This window comes from Oncorhynchus tshawytscha, linkage group LG13 (genome assembly GCF_018296145.1).
Source record: "Oncorhynchus tshawytscha isolate Ot180627B linkage group LG13, Otsh_v2.0, whole genome shotgun sequence".
Taxonomy (NCBI): Eukaryota; Metazoa; Chordata; class Actinopteri; order Salmoniformes; family Salmonidae; genus Oncorhynchus; species Oncorhynchus tshawytscha.
Window position 1 is genome coordinate 80,407,264 of NC_056441.1, and position 13,085 is coordinate 80,420,348.

Genomic DNA, 13,085 nt, shown 5'->3' on the forward strand with positions numbered 1-13,085 from the left:
TAGTCCCATTCCATCTCCTATACCCTAGTCCCATTCCATCTCCTATATCCTAGTCCCATTCCCTAGGGCCTTATCCTACAGTGCCTTCTATACCCCCTTTCCATTTTTATTTTTATTTACCCAGGAAAAGCCTATTGAGACACAGTCTCTTTTTCAAGGGAGACCTGGCCAAGAAGGCATTAACAATCAATACATTACAGAATTAAAACATACAACAATACAATACAACAACGTGATCCAGCCTAAGAAAAAGCATTTACACTCCTCTGTAACAGAGTCTCCCATCAATATTTTAAATGAATTCCGTGGCACTAACATCAATAGTGGAAAAAGTACCCAATTGTCATACTTGAGTAAAAGTAAAGATACCTTAATAGAAAAAGGCACTGCATCTCAGTAAAGGCGTCACTACAGACCCTGGTTTGATTCCAGGCTGTATCACATCCGGCTGTGATTGGGAGTCCCATAGTGCGTCGCACAATTGGCCCAGTGTGGTCGGGATTAGGGTTTGGCCGGGGAAGGCCCAGTGTGGTCGGGATTAGGGTTTGGCCGGGGAAGGCCCAGTGTCGTCTGGATTAGGGTTTGGCCGGGGAAGGCCCAGTGTCGTCTGGATTTAGGGTTTGGCCGGGGAAGGCCCAGTGTCGTCTGGATTAGGGTTTGGCCGGGAAGGCCCAGTGTCGTCTGGATTAGGGTTTGGCCGGAGAAGGCCCAGTGTCGTCTGGATTAGGGTTTGGCCGGAGAAGGCCCAGTGTCGTCTGGATTAGGGTTTGGCTGGGGAAGGCCCAGTGTCGTCTGGATTAGGGTTTGGCCGGGGAAGGCCGTCATTGTAAATAAGAATTTGTTCTTAACTGACTTGCCTAGTTAAATCAAGGTTAAAGAAAATGGTAAAAGTGAAAGTCACACAGTAAAATACTACTTGAGTAAAAGTATTTGCTTTTAAATGCTTTCTCCTATATCCCTTCCCATTCCCTAGTGCCTTATCCTACAGTACTTTCTCCCCTACCCATTCCCTAGCGCCTTATCCTACAGTACTTTCTCCCCTACCCATTCCCTAGTGCCTTATCCTACAGTACTTTCTCCCCTACCCATTCCCTAGCGCCTTATCCTACAGTACTTTCTCCCCTACCCATTCCCTAGCGCCTTATCCTACAGTAATTTCTCCCCTACCCATTCCCTAGCACCTTATCCTACAGTAATTTCTCCCCTACCCATTCCCTAGCACCTTATCCTACAGTACTTTCTCCCCTGCCCATTCCCTAGCGCCTTATCCTACAGTACTTTCTCCCCTGCCCATTCCCTAGCGCCTTATCCTACAGTAATTTCTCCCCTACCCATTCCCTAGCACCTTATCCTACAGTACTTTCTCCCCTGCCCATTCCCTAGCGCCTTATCCTACAGTACTTTCTCCCCTGCCCATTCCCTAGCGCCTTATCCTACAGTGCTTTCTCCCCTACCCATTCCCTAGCGCCTTATCCTACAGTGCTTTCTCCCCTACCCATTCCCTAGCGCCTTATCCTACAGTGCTTTCTCCCCTACCCATTCCCTAGCGCCTTATCCTACAGTACTTTCTCCCCTACCCATTCCCTAGCGCCTTATCCTACAGTACTTTCTCCCCTACCCATTCCCTAGCGCCTTATCCTACAGTACTTTCTCCTATACCCATTCCCTAGCGCCTTATCCTACATTACTTTCTCGTAGACCCATTCCCTAGCGCCTTATCCTACAGTACTTTCTCCCCTACCCATTCCCTAGCGCCTTATCCTACAGTGCTTTCTCCTATACCCATTCCCTAGCGCCTTATCCTACAGTACTTTCTCCCCTACCCATTCCCTAGCGCCTTATCCTACAGTACTTTCTCCTATACCCATTCCCTAGCGCCTTATCCTACAGTACTTTCTCCTATACCCATTTCCTAGCGCCTTATCCTACAGTACTTTGTCCCCTACCCATTCCCTAGCGCCTTATCCTACAGTGCTTTCTCCTATACCATTCCCTAGCGCCTTATCCTACAGTACTTTCTCCCCTACCCATTCCCTAGCGCCTTATCCTACAGTGCTTTCTCCCTACCCATTCCCTAGCGCCTTATCTTACAGTGCTTTCAACCCTACCCATTCCCTAGCGCCTTATCCTACAGTACTTTCCCCCTACCCATTCCCTAGCGCCTTATCCTACAGTGCTTTCTCCCCTTCCCATTCCCTAGCGCCTTATCCTACAGTGCTTTCTCCCCTTCCCATTCCCTAGCGCCTTATCCTACAGTACTTTCTCCCCTACCCATTCCCTAGCGCCTTATCCTACAGTACTTTCTCCTATACCCCTTCCCATTCCCTAGCGCCTTATCCTACAGTGTTTTCTCCCCTTCCCATTCCCTAGCGCCTTATCCTACAGTACTTTCTCCCCTACCCATTCCCTAGCGCCTTATCCTACAGTACTTTCTCCCCTACCCATTCCCTAGCGCCTTATCCTACAGTACTTTCTCCCCTACCCATTCCCTAGCGCCTTATCCTACAGTGCTTTCTCCCCTTCCCATTCCCTAGCGCCTTATCCTACAGTACTTTCTCCCCTACCCATTCCCTAGCGCCTTATCCTACAGTGTTTTCTCCCCTTCCCATTCCCTAGGGCATTATTTTACAGTGCGTTCTCCTATATCCCTTCCCATTCCCTAGCGCCTTATCCTACAGTGCTTTCTCCCCTTCCCATTCCCTAGGGCATTATTTTACAGTGCTTTCTCCTATATCCCTTCCCATTCCCTAGCGCCTTATCCTACAGTGGTTTCTCCCCTTCCCATTCCCTAGGGCATTATTTTACAGTGCTTTCTCCTATATCCCTTCCCATTCCCTAGCGCCTTATCCTACAGTGCTTTCTCCCCTTCCCATTCCCTAGCGCCTTATCCTATAGTGCTTTCTCCCCTTCCCATTCCCTAGGGCATTATTTTACAGTGCGTTCTCCTATATCCCTTCCCATTCCCTAGCGCCTTTTCCTACATTGCTTTCTCCCCTTCCCATTCCCTAGGGCATTATTTTACAGTGCTTTCTCCTATATCCCTTCCCATTCCCTAGCGCCTTATCCTACAGTACTTTCTCCTATATTCCTTCCCATTCCCTAGCGCCTTATCCTACAGTGCTTTCTCCCCTTCCCATTCCCTTGCGCATTATCCTACAGTGCTTTCTCCTATATCCCTTCCCATTCCCTAGCGCATTATCCTACAGTGCTTTCTCCCCTTCCCATTCCCTAGCGCATTATCCTACAGTGCTTTCTCCCCTTCCCAATCCCTAGCACATTATCCTACAGTGCTTTCTCCCCTACCCATTCCCTAACGCCTTATCCTACAGTACTTTCTCCTATACCCATTCCCTAGGCCATTATCCTACAGTGCTTTCTCCTATACCCATTCCATAGCGCATTATCCTACAGTGCTTTCTCCCCTACCCATTCCCTAGCGCCTTATCTTACAGTGCTTTCAACCCTACCCATTCCCTAGCGCCTTATCCTACAGTACTTTCCCCCCTACCCATTCCCTAGCGCCTTATCCTACAGTGCTTTCTCCCCTTCCCATTCCCTAGCGCCTTATCCTACAGTGCTTTCTCCCCTTCCCATTCCCTAGCGCCTTATCCTACAGTACTTTCTCCCCTACCCATTCCCTAGCGCCTTATCCTACAGTACTTTCTCCTATACCCCTTCCCATTCCCTAGCGCCTTATCCTACAGTGTTTTCTCCCCTTCCCATTCCCTAGCGCCTTATCCTACAGTACTTTCTCCCCTACCCATTCCCTAGCGCCTTATCCTACAGTACTTTCTCCCCTACCCATTCCCTAGCGCCTTATCCTACAGTACTTTCTCCCCTACCCATTCCCTAGCGCCTTATCCTACAGTGCTTTCTCCCCTTCCCATTCCCTAGCGCCTTATCCTACAGTACTTTCTCCCCTACCCATTCCCTAGCGCCTTATCCTACAGTGTTTTCTCCCCTTCCCATTCCCTAGGGCATTATTTTACAGTGCGTTCTCCTATATCCCTTCCCATTCCCTAGCGCCTTATCCTACAGTGCTTTCTCCCCTTCCCATTCCCTAGGGCATTATTTTACAGTGCTTTCTCCTATATCCCTTCCCATTCCCTAGCGCCTTATCCTACAGTGGTTTCTCCCCTTCCCATTCCCTAGGGCATTATTTTACAGTGCTTTCTCCTATATCCCTTCCCATTCCCTAGCGCCTTATCCTACAGTGCTTTCTCCCCTTCCCATTCCCTAGCGCCTTATCCTATAGTGCTTTCTCCCCTTCCCATTCCCTAGGGCATTATTTTACAGTGCGTTCTCCTATATCCCTTCCCATTCCCTAGCGCCTTTTCCTACATTGCTTTCTCCCCTTCCCATTCCCTAGGGCATTATTTTACAGTGCTTTCTCCTATATCCCTTCCCATTCCCTAGCGCCTTATCCTACAGTACTTTCTCCTATATTCCTTCCCATTCCCTAGCGCCTTATCCTACAGTGCTTTCTCCCCTTCCCATTCCCTTGCGCATTATCCTACAGTGCTTTCTCCTATATCCCTTCCCATTCCCTAGCGCATTATCCTACAGTGCTTTCTCCCCTTCCCATTCCCTAGCGCATTATCCTACAGTGCTTTCTCCCCTTCCCAATCCCTAGCACATTATCCTACAGTGCTTTCTCCCCTACCCATTCCCTAACGCCTTATCCTACAGTACTTTCTCCTATACCCATTCCCTAGGCCATTATCCTACAGTGCTTTCTCCTATACCCATTCCCTAGCGCATTATCCTACAGTGCTTTCTCCTATACCCATTCCCTAGCGCATTATCCTACAGTGCTTTCTCCTATACTCATTTCCTTGCACATTATCCTACAGTGCTTTCTCCTATACCCATTCCCTAGGGCATTATCCTACAGTGCTTTCTCCTATACTCTATACAATCTGAAAAGATTGTCAGTGTTTCGAGCTCCAGTCTTTTTCTGGATGTAACCGTGTAACCATTGATTTCTTGTTAAGCTAATATTTAACCCGTCAATGCTGTTTTTCTCTTGGCAGTATAACTGACTACATTTGAAGGTTTTATGTGTTTCTGAGGGAAAACCCTACAAGAGGACAAGGAAGAATAATATGATTCAAATAGACAGGAAGTAGAAATGGCCTTTATTGTTTACCATAACACACATCATACACTATCATACAGCATGTTATTAAAACAGGACTAAACTAACTGAAGTTCTCAATGGTGATGTAATAATGACTTGTCAATGGTGATGTAATAATGACTTGTCAATAGTGATGTAATAATGACTTGTCAATGGTGATGTAATAATGACTTGTCAATGGTGATGACATCTTGTTCTGTCTCTCCTCCAGCTGAGTATGAGGACTGGTTTCACCATCACTGACTTCTGAAGCTTCGGTTTTGACACTGGGATAGGCTATATTTTACACTTTCCCTCATTGGTGCTGAGAATAGCTGGCCACTGTGACTCCCTTTTCTGTGTGTGAGAGAGAGTAAGACCAAGGGAGAGATTATTTGAAAAGAAGAGGAAGAAATATGAGTGCAGGAAAGAGTGATATGATCCCTTAGCATCTCAGAGCCAAGGACACACAAAACCACATCTCGTTAGTTTGAGCAATGCTTTTAGATTTATTTGACAGAATATTACAGTAGTGCTATAACCCTTCACACAACCTCTATAACCCTTCACACAGTTGCTATAAGCCTTCCCTTTGCCCTTATGTAGACAGGATGGGCAGTGAGCTGAGACATGCTCTGTAATGAACAACACCTCAAAGCAATGTGGAAAAAACACTCATATTTATATTATTATTTACAAATCATGTTCAATTACAACATTTTGATATCTGTCTATTTCAAAAGACACTGCTTTTGGTCACGAAAACGTGTTTATTGTTATTCCATTATTTTTCTCATCAATAAATAACTGTTCTCCAGTATAGCTGTCTTGAGTGCCGTCTCTTTAGTAACATAGAGAGGGAGACGGAGAGAGGGGGAGAGGGAGAGAGAGGGAGACGGGGAGAGGGAGAGAGAGGGAGACGGGGAGAGGGAGGGAGACGGGGAGAGAGAGGGAGACGGGGAGAGGGAGAGAGAGGGAGACGGGGAGAGAGAGGGAGACGGGGAGAGGGAGGGAGACGGGGAGAGGGGAGAGAGGGAGAGAGGAGGGAGAGAGAGGGAGAGAGAGAGGGGGAGAGGGAGAGAGAGGGAGACGGGGAGAGGGAGAGAGAGAGAGAGGGAGAGGGGAGGGGAGAGAGAGGGAGAGGGAGAGAGGGGGAGGGAGAGAGAGGGAGAGAGAGGGAGACTGGGAGAGGGAGAGAGGGAGATGGGGAGAGAGAGGGAGAGAGAGGGAGACAGGGAGAGAGAGGGAGACGGGGAGAGAGGGAGATGGGGAGAGAGGGAGACGGGGAGAGAGGGAGACGGGGGGGAGAGAGGGAGAGGGGGGGAGAGAGGGAGACGGGGAGAGAGAGGGAGACGGGGAGAGAGAGGGAGACGGGGAGAGAGGGAGACGGGGAGAGAGGGAGACGGGGAGAGAGAGGGAGACGGGGAGAGAGGGAGACGGGGAGAGAGAGGGAGACGGGGGAGAGAGAGGGAGACGGGGAGAGCGAGAGAGAGGGAGACGGGGGGAGAGAGGGAGAGGGAGAGGGGGGAGAGAGGGAGACAGGGAGAGAGAGGGAGAGAGAGGGACACGGGGAGTAGTGTCACAGACCATTAGAGTGACGTGTTTTATGCAATAATAAAGGTCAACCACTGGTTCACTAGTGTTCAAGCTCAGGTCAGAGGAAATACAACAATGCTGACCTGAATCCCAAAACATCTTAAACCTCTGCCCCCACCTTCCCCCAGTCAGCCAGCCAGCCAGTCAGTCAGCCAGCCAGCCAGCCAGCCAGCCAGCCAGTCAGTCAGGGAGGGAGCGTCGCTATGTGAAGGGTAAAGGAATACGTATATGTGAGATGTTTGAGCTGGTCGTCCAGGGAAACGGGGACCGGGGTGGCGGGGGGGGGTTGTCTGACAGTAGGAGTTGTGTCGGGGTACATTGGCGTGGGGTGTAGTGAGGATGTGAGTGGGGGTCTGGTCTGGCCTTCAGGGGGATAATTGGATTTGTGGGTCCCCTCTCCAGTACAGAGGGATTTGGGGGTCCCCTCTCTCTGCCAGGGATATAAAGGAAGTTGTGCTTGCTGGTAACAGTTTGGGTTTTGTCCCCTGAGTCTCCCCAGGGAGACTGACTGTTTACCTTCACCCTGCCATGTTCACATACTAATCAGGGGGTACAGGGGCTAGGAGCTACTGTTACTAAGTGCACCACAATGTCTGCTAAGGCCTTTCGTACTGTGTATAGTGTGTGTGTTGGGAAGTATGTGTAGCTTTGTTGGAGTGAGAACATACAGAACAACTGACACACACACATACACACACATACATAAACACACACACACACACTCCCCGTACGAGATGCATGTTACACACACTTCAACACAAACACTCACACATTCACAAACTACAACTGCCACATGGAGTGTTCGGGTGGTAATAAATGAAAGGGGGTAGTCCCGCTCCGGGGGGCAGTAGATAGAGGGGGAAGGACAATATAGATATACAGTAATTATACTAGAGATCTCTGCTCCTTGTCTCTAGTACAGGTCAGTCTGTATAGATATACAGTAATTATACTAGAGATCTCTGCTCCTTGTCTCTAGTACAGGTTAGTCTGTATAGATATACAGTAATTATACTAGAGATCTCTGCTCCTTGTCTCTAGTACAGGTTAGTCTGTATAGATATACAGTAATTATACTAGAGATCTCTGCTCCTTGTCTCTAGTACAGGTCAGTCTGTATAGATATACAGTAATTATACTAGAGATCTCTGCTCCTTGTCTCTAGTACAGGTCAGTCGGTATAGATATACAGTAATTATACTAGAGATCTCTGCTCCTTGTCTCTAGTACAGGTCAGTCTGTATAGATATACAGTAATTATACTAGAGATCTCTGCTCCTTGTCTCTAGTACAGGTTAGTCTGTATGGATATACAGTAATTATACTAGAGATCTCTGCTCCTTGTTTCTAGTACAGGTCAGTCTGTATAGATATACAGTAATTATACTAGAGATCTCTGCTCCTTGTCTCTAGTACAGGTCAGTCTGTATAGATATACAGTAATTATACTAGAGATCTCTGCTCCTTGTCTCTAGTACAGGTCAGTCTGTATAGATATACAGTAATTATACTAGAGATCTCTGCTCCTTGTCTCTAGTACAGGTCAGTCTGTATAGATATACAGTAATTATACTAGAGATCTCTGCTCCTTGTTTCTAGTACAGGTTAGTCTTGAGAGCATTGGGTTTCCGGTGGAAGGAGGAGAGCACGCCAGCGAAAGGCCCTGTCATACTGTCTGCCGGCTGCCACGCCTTCAGCAGCTCTGGAGCCTGGGCTGCGGGTTGGGCCATTCCTGGGTGGGCGGGGCCTAGGCTGGGCCAGCCAGGGGGTTTGAGCCCCTGCAGAACGGGGGAGCTGGAGGTGTTAGCGTAGCCACTGTTAGCAGGGGCGGGGCTGGGGCTGAGGCTGGCGGGGCTACCCATGTTCCCATTGGCTGAGCCGGGCAGCGAGGCGGTGCTGTCAGGGGTGGGACTGCAGGTGGACTCTTTTGATTCGTCGTCATCCGAGGAAGATCTGGGCTCGCCCTTTTTACCCCCGGTACAGCCATTGTTCCCTCCTGGGCCCCCGGTCCCGTTACCAGATTTAGAGTTGGCCGCACGCTCCACCTTACGGAACTTAGCCCGCCGGTTCTGGAACCACACCTGATGCAGACAGACGATATAGTTTAGTCTCATTGAAAATTATAAACATACAACCAGAGGAAAACGGCAAAAAAAAGAACTACACATAAAAATACATACTTTCTCTAGAATAAAACTCACATGAAGGATGCATAGATTACAATTTGGTAGATTGCAATACTTTTGACAGTAATTGGTTGCATCTCTAAGAAAAATACATGATGGTGTAGACCCATACATTTATGATCTAAAAAAAAATCTATTGTGAATTCATTCTATTGTGAATTCGTGTTTTTCATCAGACCACTGGACTCACCTGTACCCGCGCCTCAGTAAGGTCGATCTTGAGTGCAAGCTCCTCGCGCGTGTAGATGTCGGGATAGTGGGTCTCTGCGAACACGCGCTCCAGCTCCTTCAGCTGTGAGCTCGTGAAGGTGGTCCTTATGCGCCGCTGTTTCCGCTTCTCGTTCAAACCAGAAGGGTCCGAGAAGAACTTATATGGAACTGCGGAGTCAACCAATCACAATAAAAACCAATTCGTTATTTGAATTAAGTATGGTATCAGAACAAAATGGATATGTGGTAAATCTTAAACTCTGTTTTATTTTAGGCGTTTTTCGATAGACTATGTTATGGAGTTGATTTTGTCTGATCTGGTAGGTTATAGGCTATAGCTTGACGATTTTTTTCCCCTGGAGAAGAAACGTTTTTAATGTACTTGATCAATCCAACTAAGGGTATTTAACCTACAAGTAGGATAGGTGAATATCGTGGTTCCCATATTGATATAATTTATTATTCTGAATTCGTTTTATTGATCTTTCTCTTTTGCTTTAGTCTATGGCAATGATAGGGAAATAGTCTAAAAGTAAAAAAATATCTGATTATATTTATGCAATTACCGAGTTGTAATTATACCATGAACTAACCTAAATCATTTGTAATTTGATCAAATTTGCCTAAACTAAACATGGAATAACAGAATGTGATAGGCTATCAACAAGGGCTTCACATAACATGCTGTGATAGACTTACCACCAACCAGTTTCATTCACATTGATTTGAAAAGTATTCAAATCAATAGTTGAATGCTTTTCATTAGAGACAGATATTCTGGAATAAATCATTGTTTTTTCCCAGAGAGAGAGCGAGAGAGAGCGCATAACGCAGTGTGCCTTCATTGGAGCTGCAATTAAAGCAATTAAAAAAAAAAAATTAGCTCATCCAAAAAGTGTGTGGTAATTCGCTTGGTCTGGATATAAGCTGTGAAATAATCACGTTTTAGGAGCAGCAGCAGGTGTACGCTTTTCGAATAAAGTGGCATAGCCTGCACTATTCAACCATTTGTTGACAAAAAGGACGTTTTTATTAGTTGTAGGACTATGAGTAGTTGCAAAACAACTTTTTATGCTGTTAATTTACGTTTTGGTTTATTATAATTATTGAATTGTTATTATAAGACAGTAGTTGACATATTATTATTGCTACTAAGTAGGCTATTGTTTGTTTGTTTCGGTTTGGGTTTTTTGGACACTTGAAAACGAGATGGTGCATCTCAAGAGATTTCATCCTGCAAAATGTTTAATAAATCAATATATTTGCATGTTCAACCATAATGACATAAATCATAAAAATGGAAATGTATGGCAATGTAGCAAAAAACAAACATTTGAATTGCGCAGTCGAATCATGACAACATAATGAAATATACAAATATACAATTATGGATAAAATACATTTAATTGAATAAACAAATTACAAATTTGATTAGTTGATAATACAGATATATTTGTCCTCTAACGAATTTTACACTTGATTGAATTACCCCATGCCAACGAACATAAAACGAGAGGTTAGATTTGAGCGACCCTCAAAATTAAGAGGTATGAGAATATAAAACAGAATATTTATCATTTCGATTGATTGGGTTTTCAGTAATCAAATCAAATGTCTTACCTTCTTCGATTAGCCTAGTTGGCTTAAAAAATACATTTTACGCACGTATTTCAAATAACAACCCGACGCTTTAAGTATAGTCAACATCCCCAGACATTTGCAGCTGGAGATGAAACACTGTAGTGCCCCGCTGTAGTGTTTCATCTGCATGCCTGATTTCCCGCCCATGCCCTCTGCGCGCTCTTACCTGTGGAATAGGGTGTGGGCTGGTGCTCGCGCAGGGACCCCAGTGTGCAGTTCGCGGTGCTGAGGGGCGCGCAGCCCGGGTTGGCACCGAACCCGGTCCGGATCGGGTTGTACTGGAACGAGCTGGCCTGGCTGCAGGAGCTGAAGTCCGCGTAGGCCGATGCCTCCATGGCCGCCATGCACGAGTCATATGAGTTCAGGTAGGAGTAATCCATTTTATACATGGAGACGCGAGAACGACAACTCTGTGAGAGCGCTTGATGAAATGTACTTCTCAGGATTCGAGAGGAATTAAAACGTTGAAGCTGGAAAAACACCACAGAATGAGTTCAGTTTTTCTAATTTCTCCAAGGACCAGGTTAAGATCCCCGAGTTAGCAGCCCCTCTCCAATTTGGTTTTCTTGTTTTCAGTCAAAGCAGGGTGTTCTTTGACTATATATTTATTTCTTCATGTGGTTCTCTCTTCCTTGACAGCAATATTCCTGAAATCTCTTTCTTTCTTTTCTCTCTCAGTATCAGTAGCTTCCTCTTCCATCCACATCAGCTTCTCTCTCGATCCCTGCCTGACCACCTCGCTTTGCGCTCCGTATGACAGCGCACCGGCCAGCTCGCGCAGTGTTTATAATAAACTTGGCAGTCCGCGAGACAATAGCGAGGCGGTGGTCTCTTTCCATGACAATGTCTCGAGAGTCTATTGGGGGGCATCGCGCACGGCCAGCCCCCTCCCACTACTCATGCATTACTAATGCGCGCGAAGTTAACCCCCTCAGCCAGACGTCTTTATGCAAGAAAAACTCCTGATATGATTCTGATTTCTGGAATTAAATATTTTATTTGATGTTGTTGGAGATGTCGCCTTTCTCTCAGTGTAAGAGTGATAGCCTGTGTATGGGGCTTGTGTGTCACCTCAGAGTGTCTGACTATAGAACCAAACTAAACGCGTTTCAATCTGTGGCTCCCATGGAAAGATTTCATAAACGCATTGACTCCCCATAAATTGGTTTAAAGTTATTGTTCAGTGGCATCCAACGTGATATGAAACACACTGGCACGCGCCTCTTGGGTCATAAGCGTATAATGCCAACGGTGGTTATAGCACAATGTCAGCGTCTCCTCACAATCCGGGCTGAAATGGAAGTGAGCACTAAATCGATTAAACTTTATTAAATACATTAATTATCAGATGCATACATAACCTCGATTATCCTCTCTGCTATCTCTAGGTCTGTAATTCAACAGTTTGTGAAATTAAGAGGTTTTTCGTTAGAGGAAAATAGCCTATATATATATATCATACAAACCCTTGGAGCTTGTGTTGCTAAATTAACCGTTTTACACGCGTGCGAAATTGATTATGGGTGTGTGGCCACTGGCCCTGTGTGTGTGTGTGTTTGTGTGTGTGTAATAATATAATACGGTTTTATATGTAAAAGAGCGGCTCTCGATAGACACAGAGGGCTCTTCTCGTATTATCACCGATTGACCAGTGGCCTGTCTAATGCCATTACAACACACCGCCCTGCCATGTTTACATCCCATTGAATCGCATCTTGTTGTGTCAGGACTGGGGTTTCTCCGCGCACAATAAGTCTCCAACAACATCAATAACGTCGGTACATTTCTATAAAATGTATGTTGTCTGAACGCATGGCACACGGTGGAACCAGCCAGGGCGCGCGGTCAAGCCCCGTTCCCATGCAGGGAGTTGTCTTGCGTTAGAAGGACGGGGAGCACCGGGAGAGAATGATCGTTCATATTTATAAACGATATCAATTATACATTATAAACTGTGTGGTTTTAATGCTGATTGGCTGAAAGCCGTGGTATATCAGACCGTATTCCACGGGTATGACAAAACATTTATTTTAACTGCTCTAATTATATTGGTAACCAGTAGCAATAAGGCACCTCGGGGGTTTGTGATATATGGTCAATATACCACGGCTAAGGGCTGTGTCTGCGTTCTGCATAAGAACAGCCCTTAGCCGTGGTATAATGGACAAATACCACAAGCCCTTGGGCCTTAATGCTTAATTATAAAACAACAACAACGCAATCTTGTAGGCCTATAAAATAATATACAATACAATAAATATCTGGCTATATTATAATAATAACATGGAGTCACAATAGTTATCAGTTCATTTTCGTTTCTGTCTCTGCTTTTC

At 46.0% G+C, this 13,085-nt stretch overlaps 1 protein-coding gene across 1 annotated transcript; it reads right to left on the bottom strand.

Annotated features, from left to right (window-relative positions):
* Nucleotides 1-6,618: 6,618 nt before the first annotated feature.
* LOC112238403 (paired mesoderm homeobox protein 2A) lies at nucleotides 6,619-11,848 on the bottom strand. Its single transcript, XM_024406986.2, has 3 exons — nucleotides 10,919-11,848; nucleotides 9,092-9,279; nucleotides 6,619-8,796 (listed from the first exon to the last, which is right to left on the bottom strand). The coding sequence occupies exons 1-3, from the start codon at nucleotides 11,139-11,141 to the stop codon at nucleotides 8,311-8,313; spliced, it is 897 nt and encodes a 298-aa protein (XP_024262754.1). The 5' UTR covers nucleotides 11,142-11,848; the 3' UTR covers nucleotides 6,619-8,310.
* Between the last annotated feature and the right edge of the window lie 1,237 nt (nucleotides 11,849-13,085).

Bases quoted from the DNA above. Each gene is read 5' to 3' on its own strand.
- LOC112238403 (XM_024406986.2), bottom strand. From the start codon at position 11,141: ATGTATAAAATGGATTACTCCTACCTGAACTCATATGACTCGTGCATG. The intron at 9,280-10,918 runs GTAAGAGCGCGC...TTGACTCCGCAG, and splicing joins GCCCACACCCTATTCCACAG to TTCCATATAAGTTCTTCTCG. The intron at 8,797-9,091 runs GTGAGTCCAGTG...TGTCTGCATCAG, and splicing joins TTACTGAGGCGCGGGTACAG to GTGTGGTTCCAGAACCGGCG.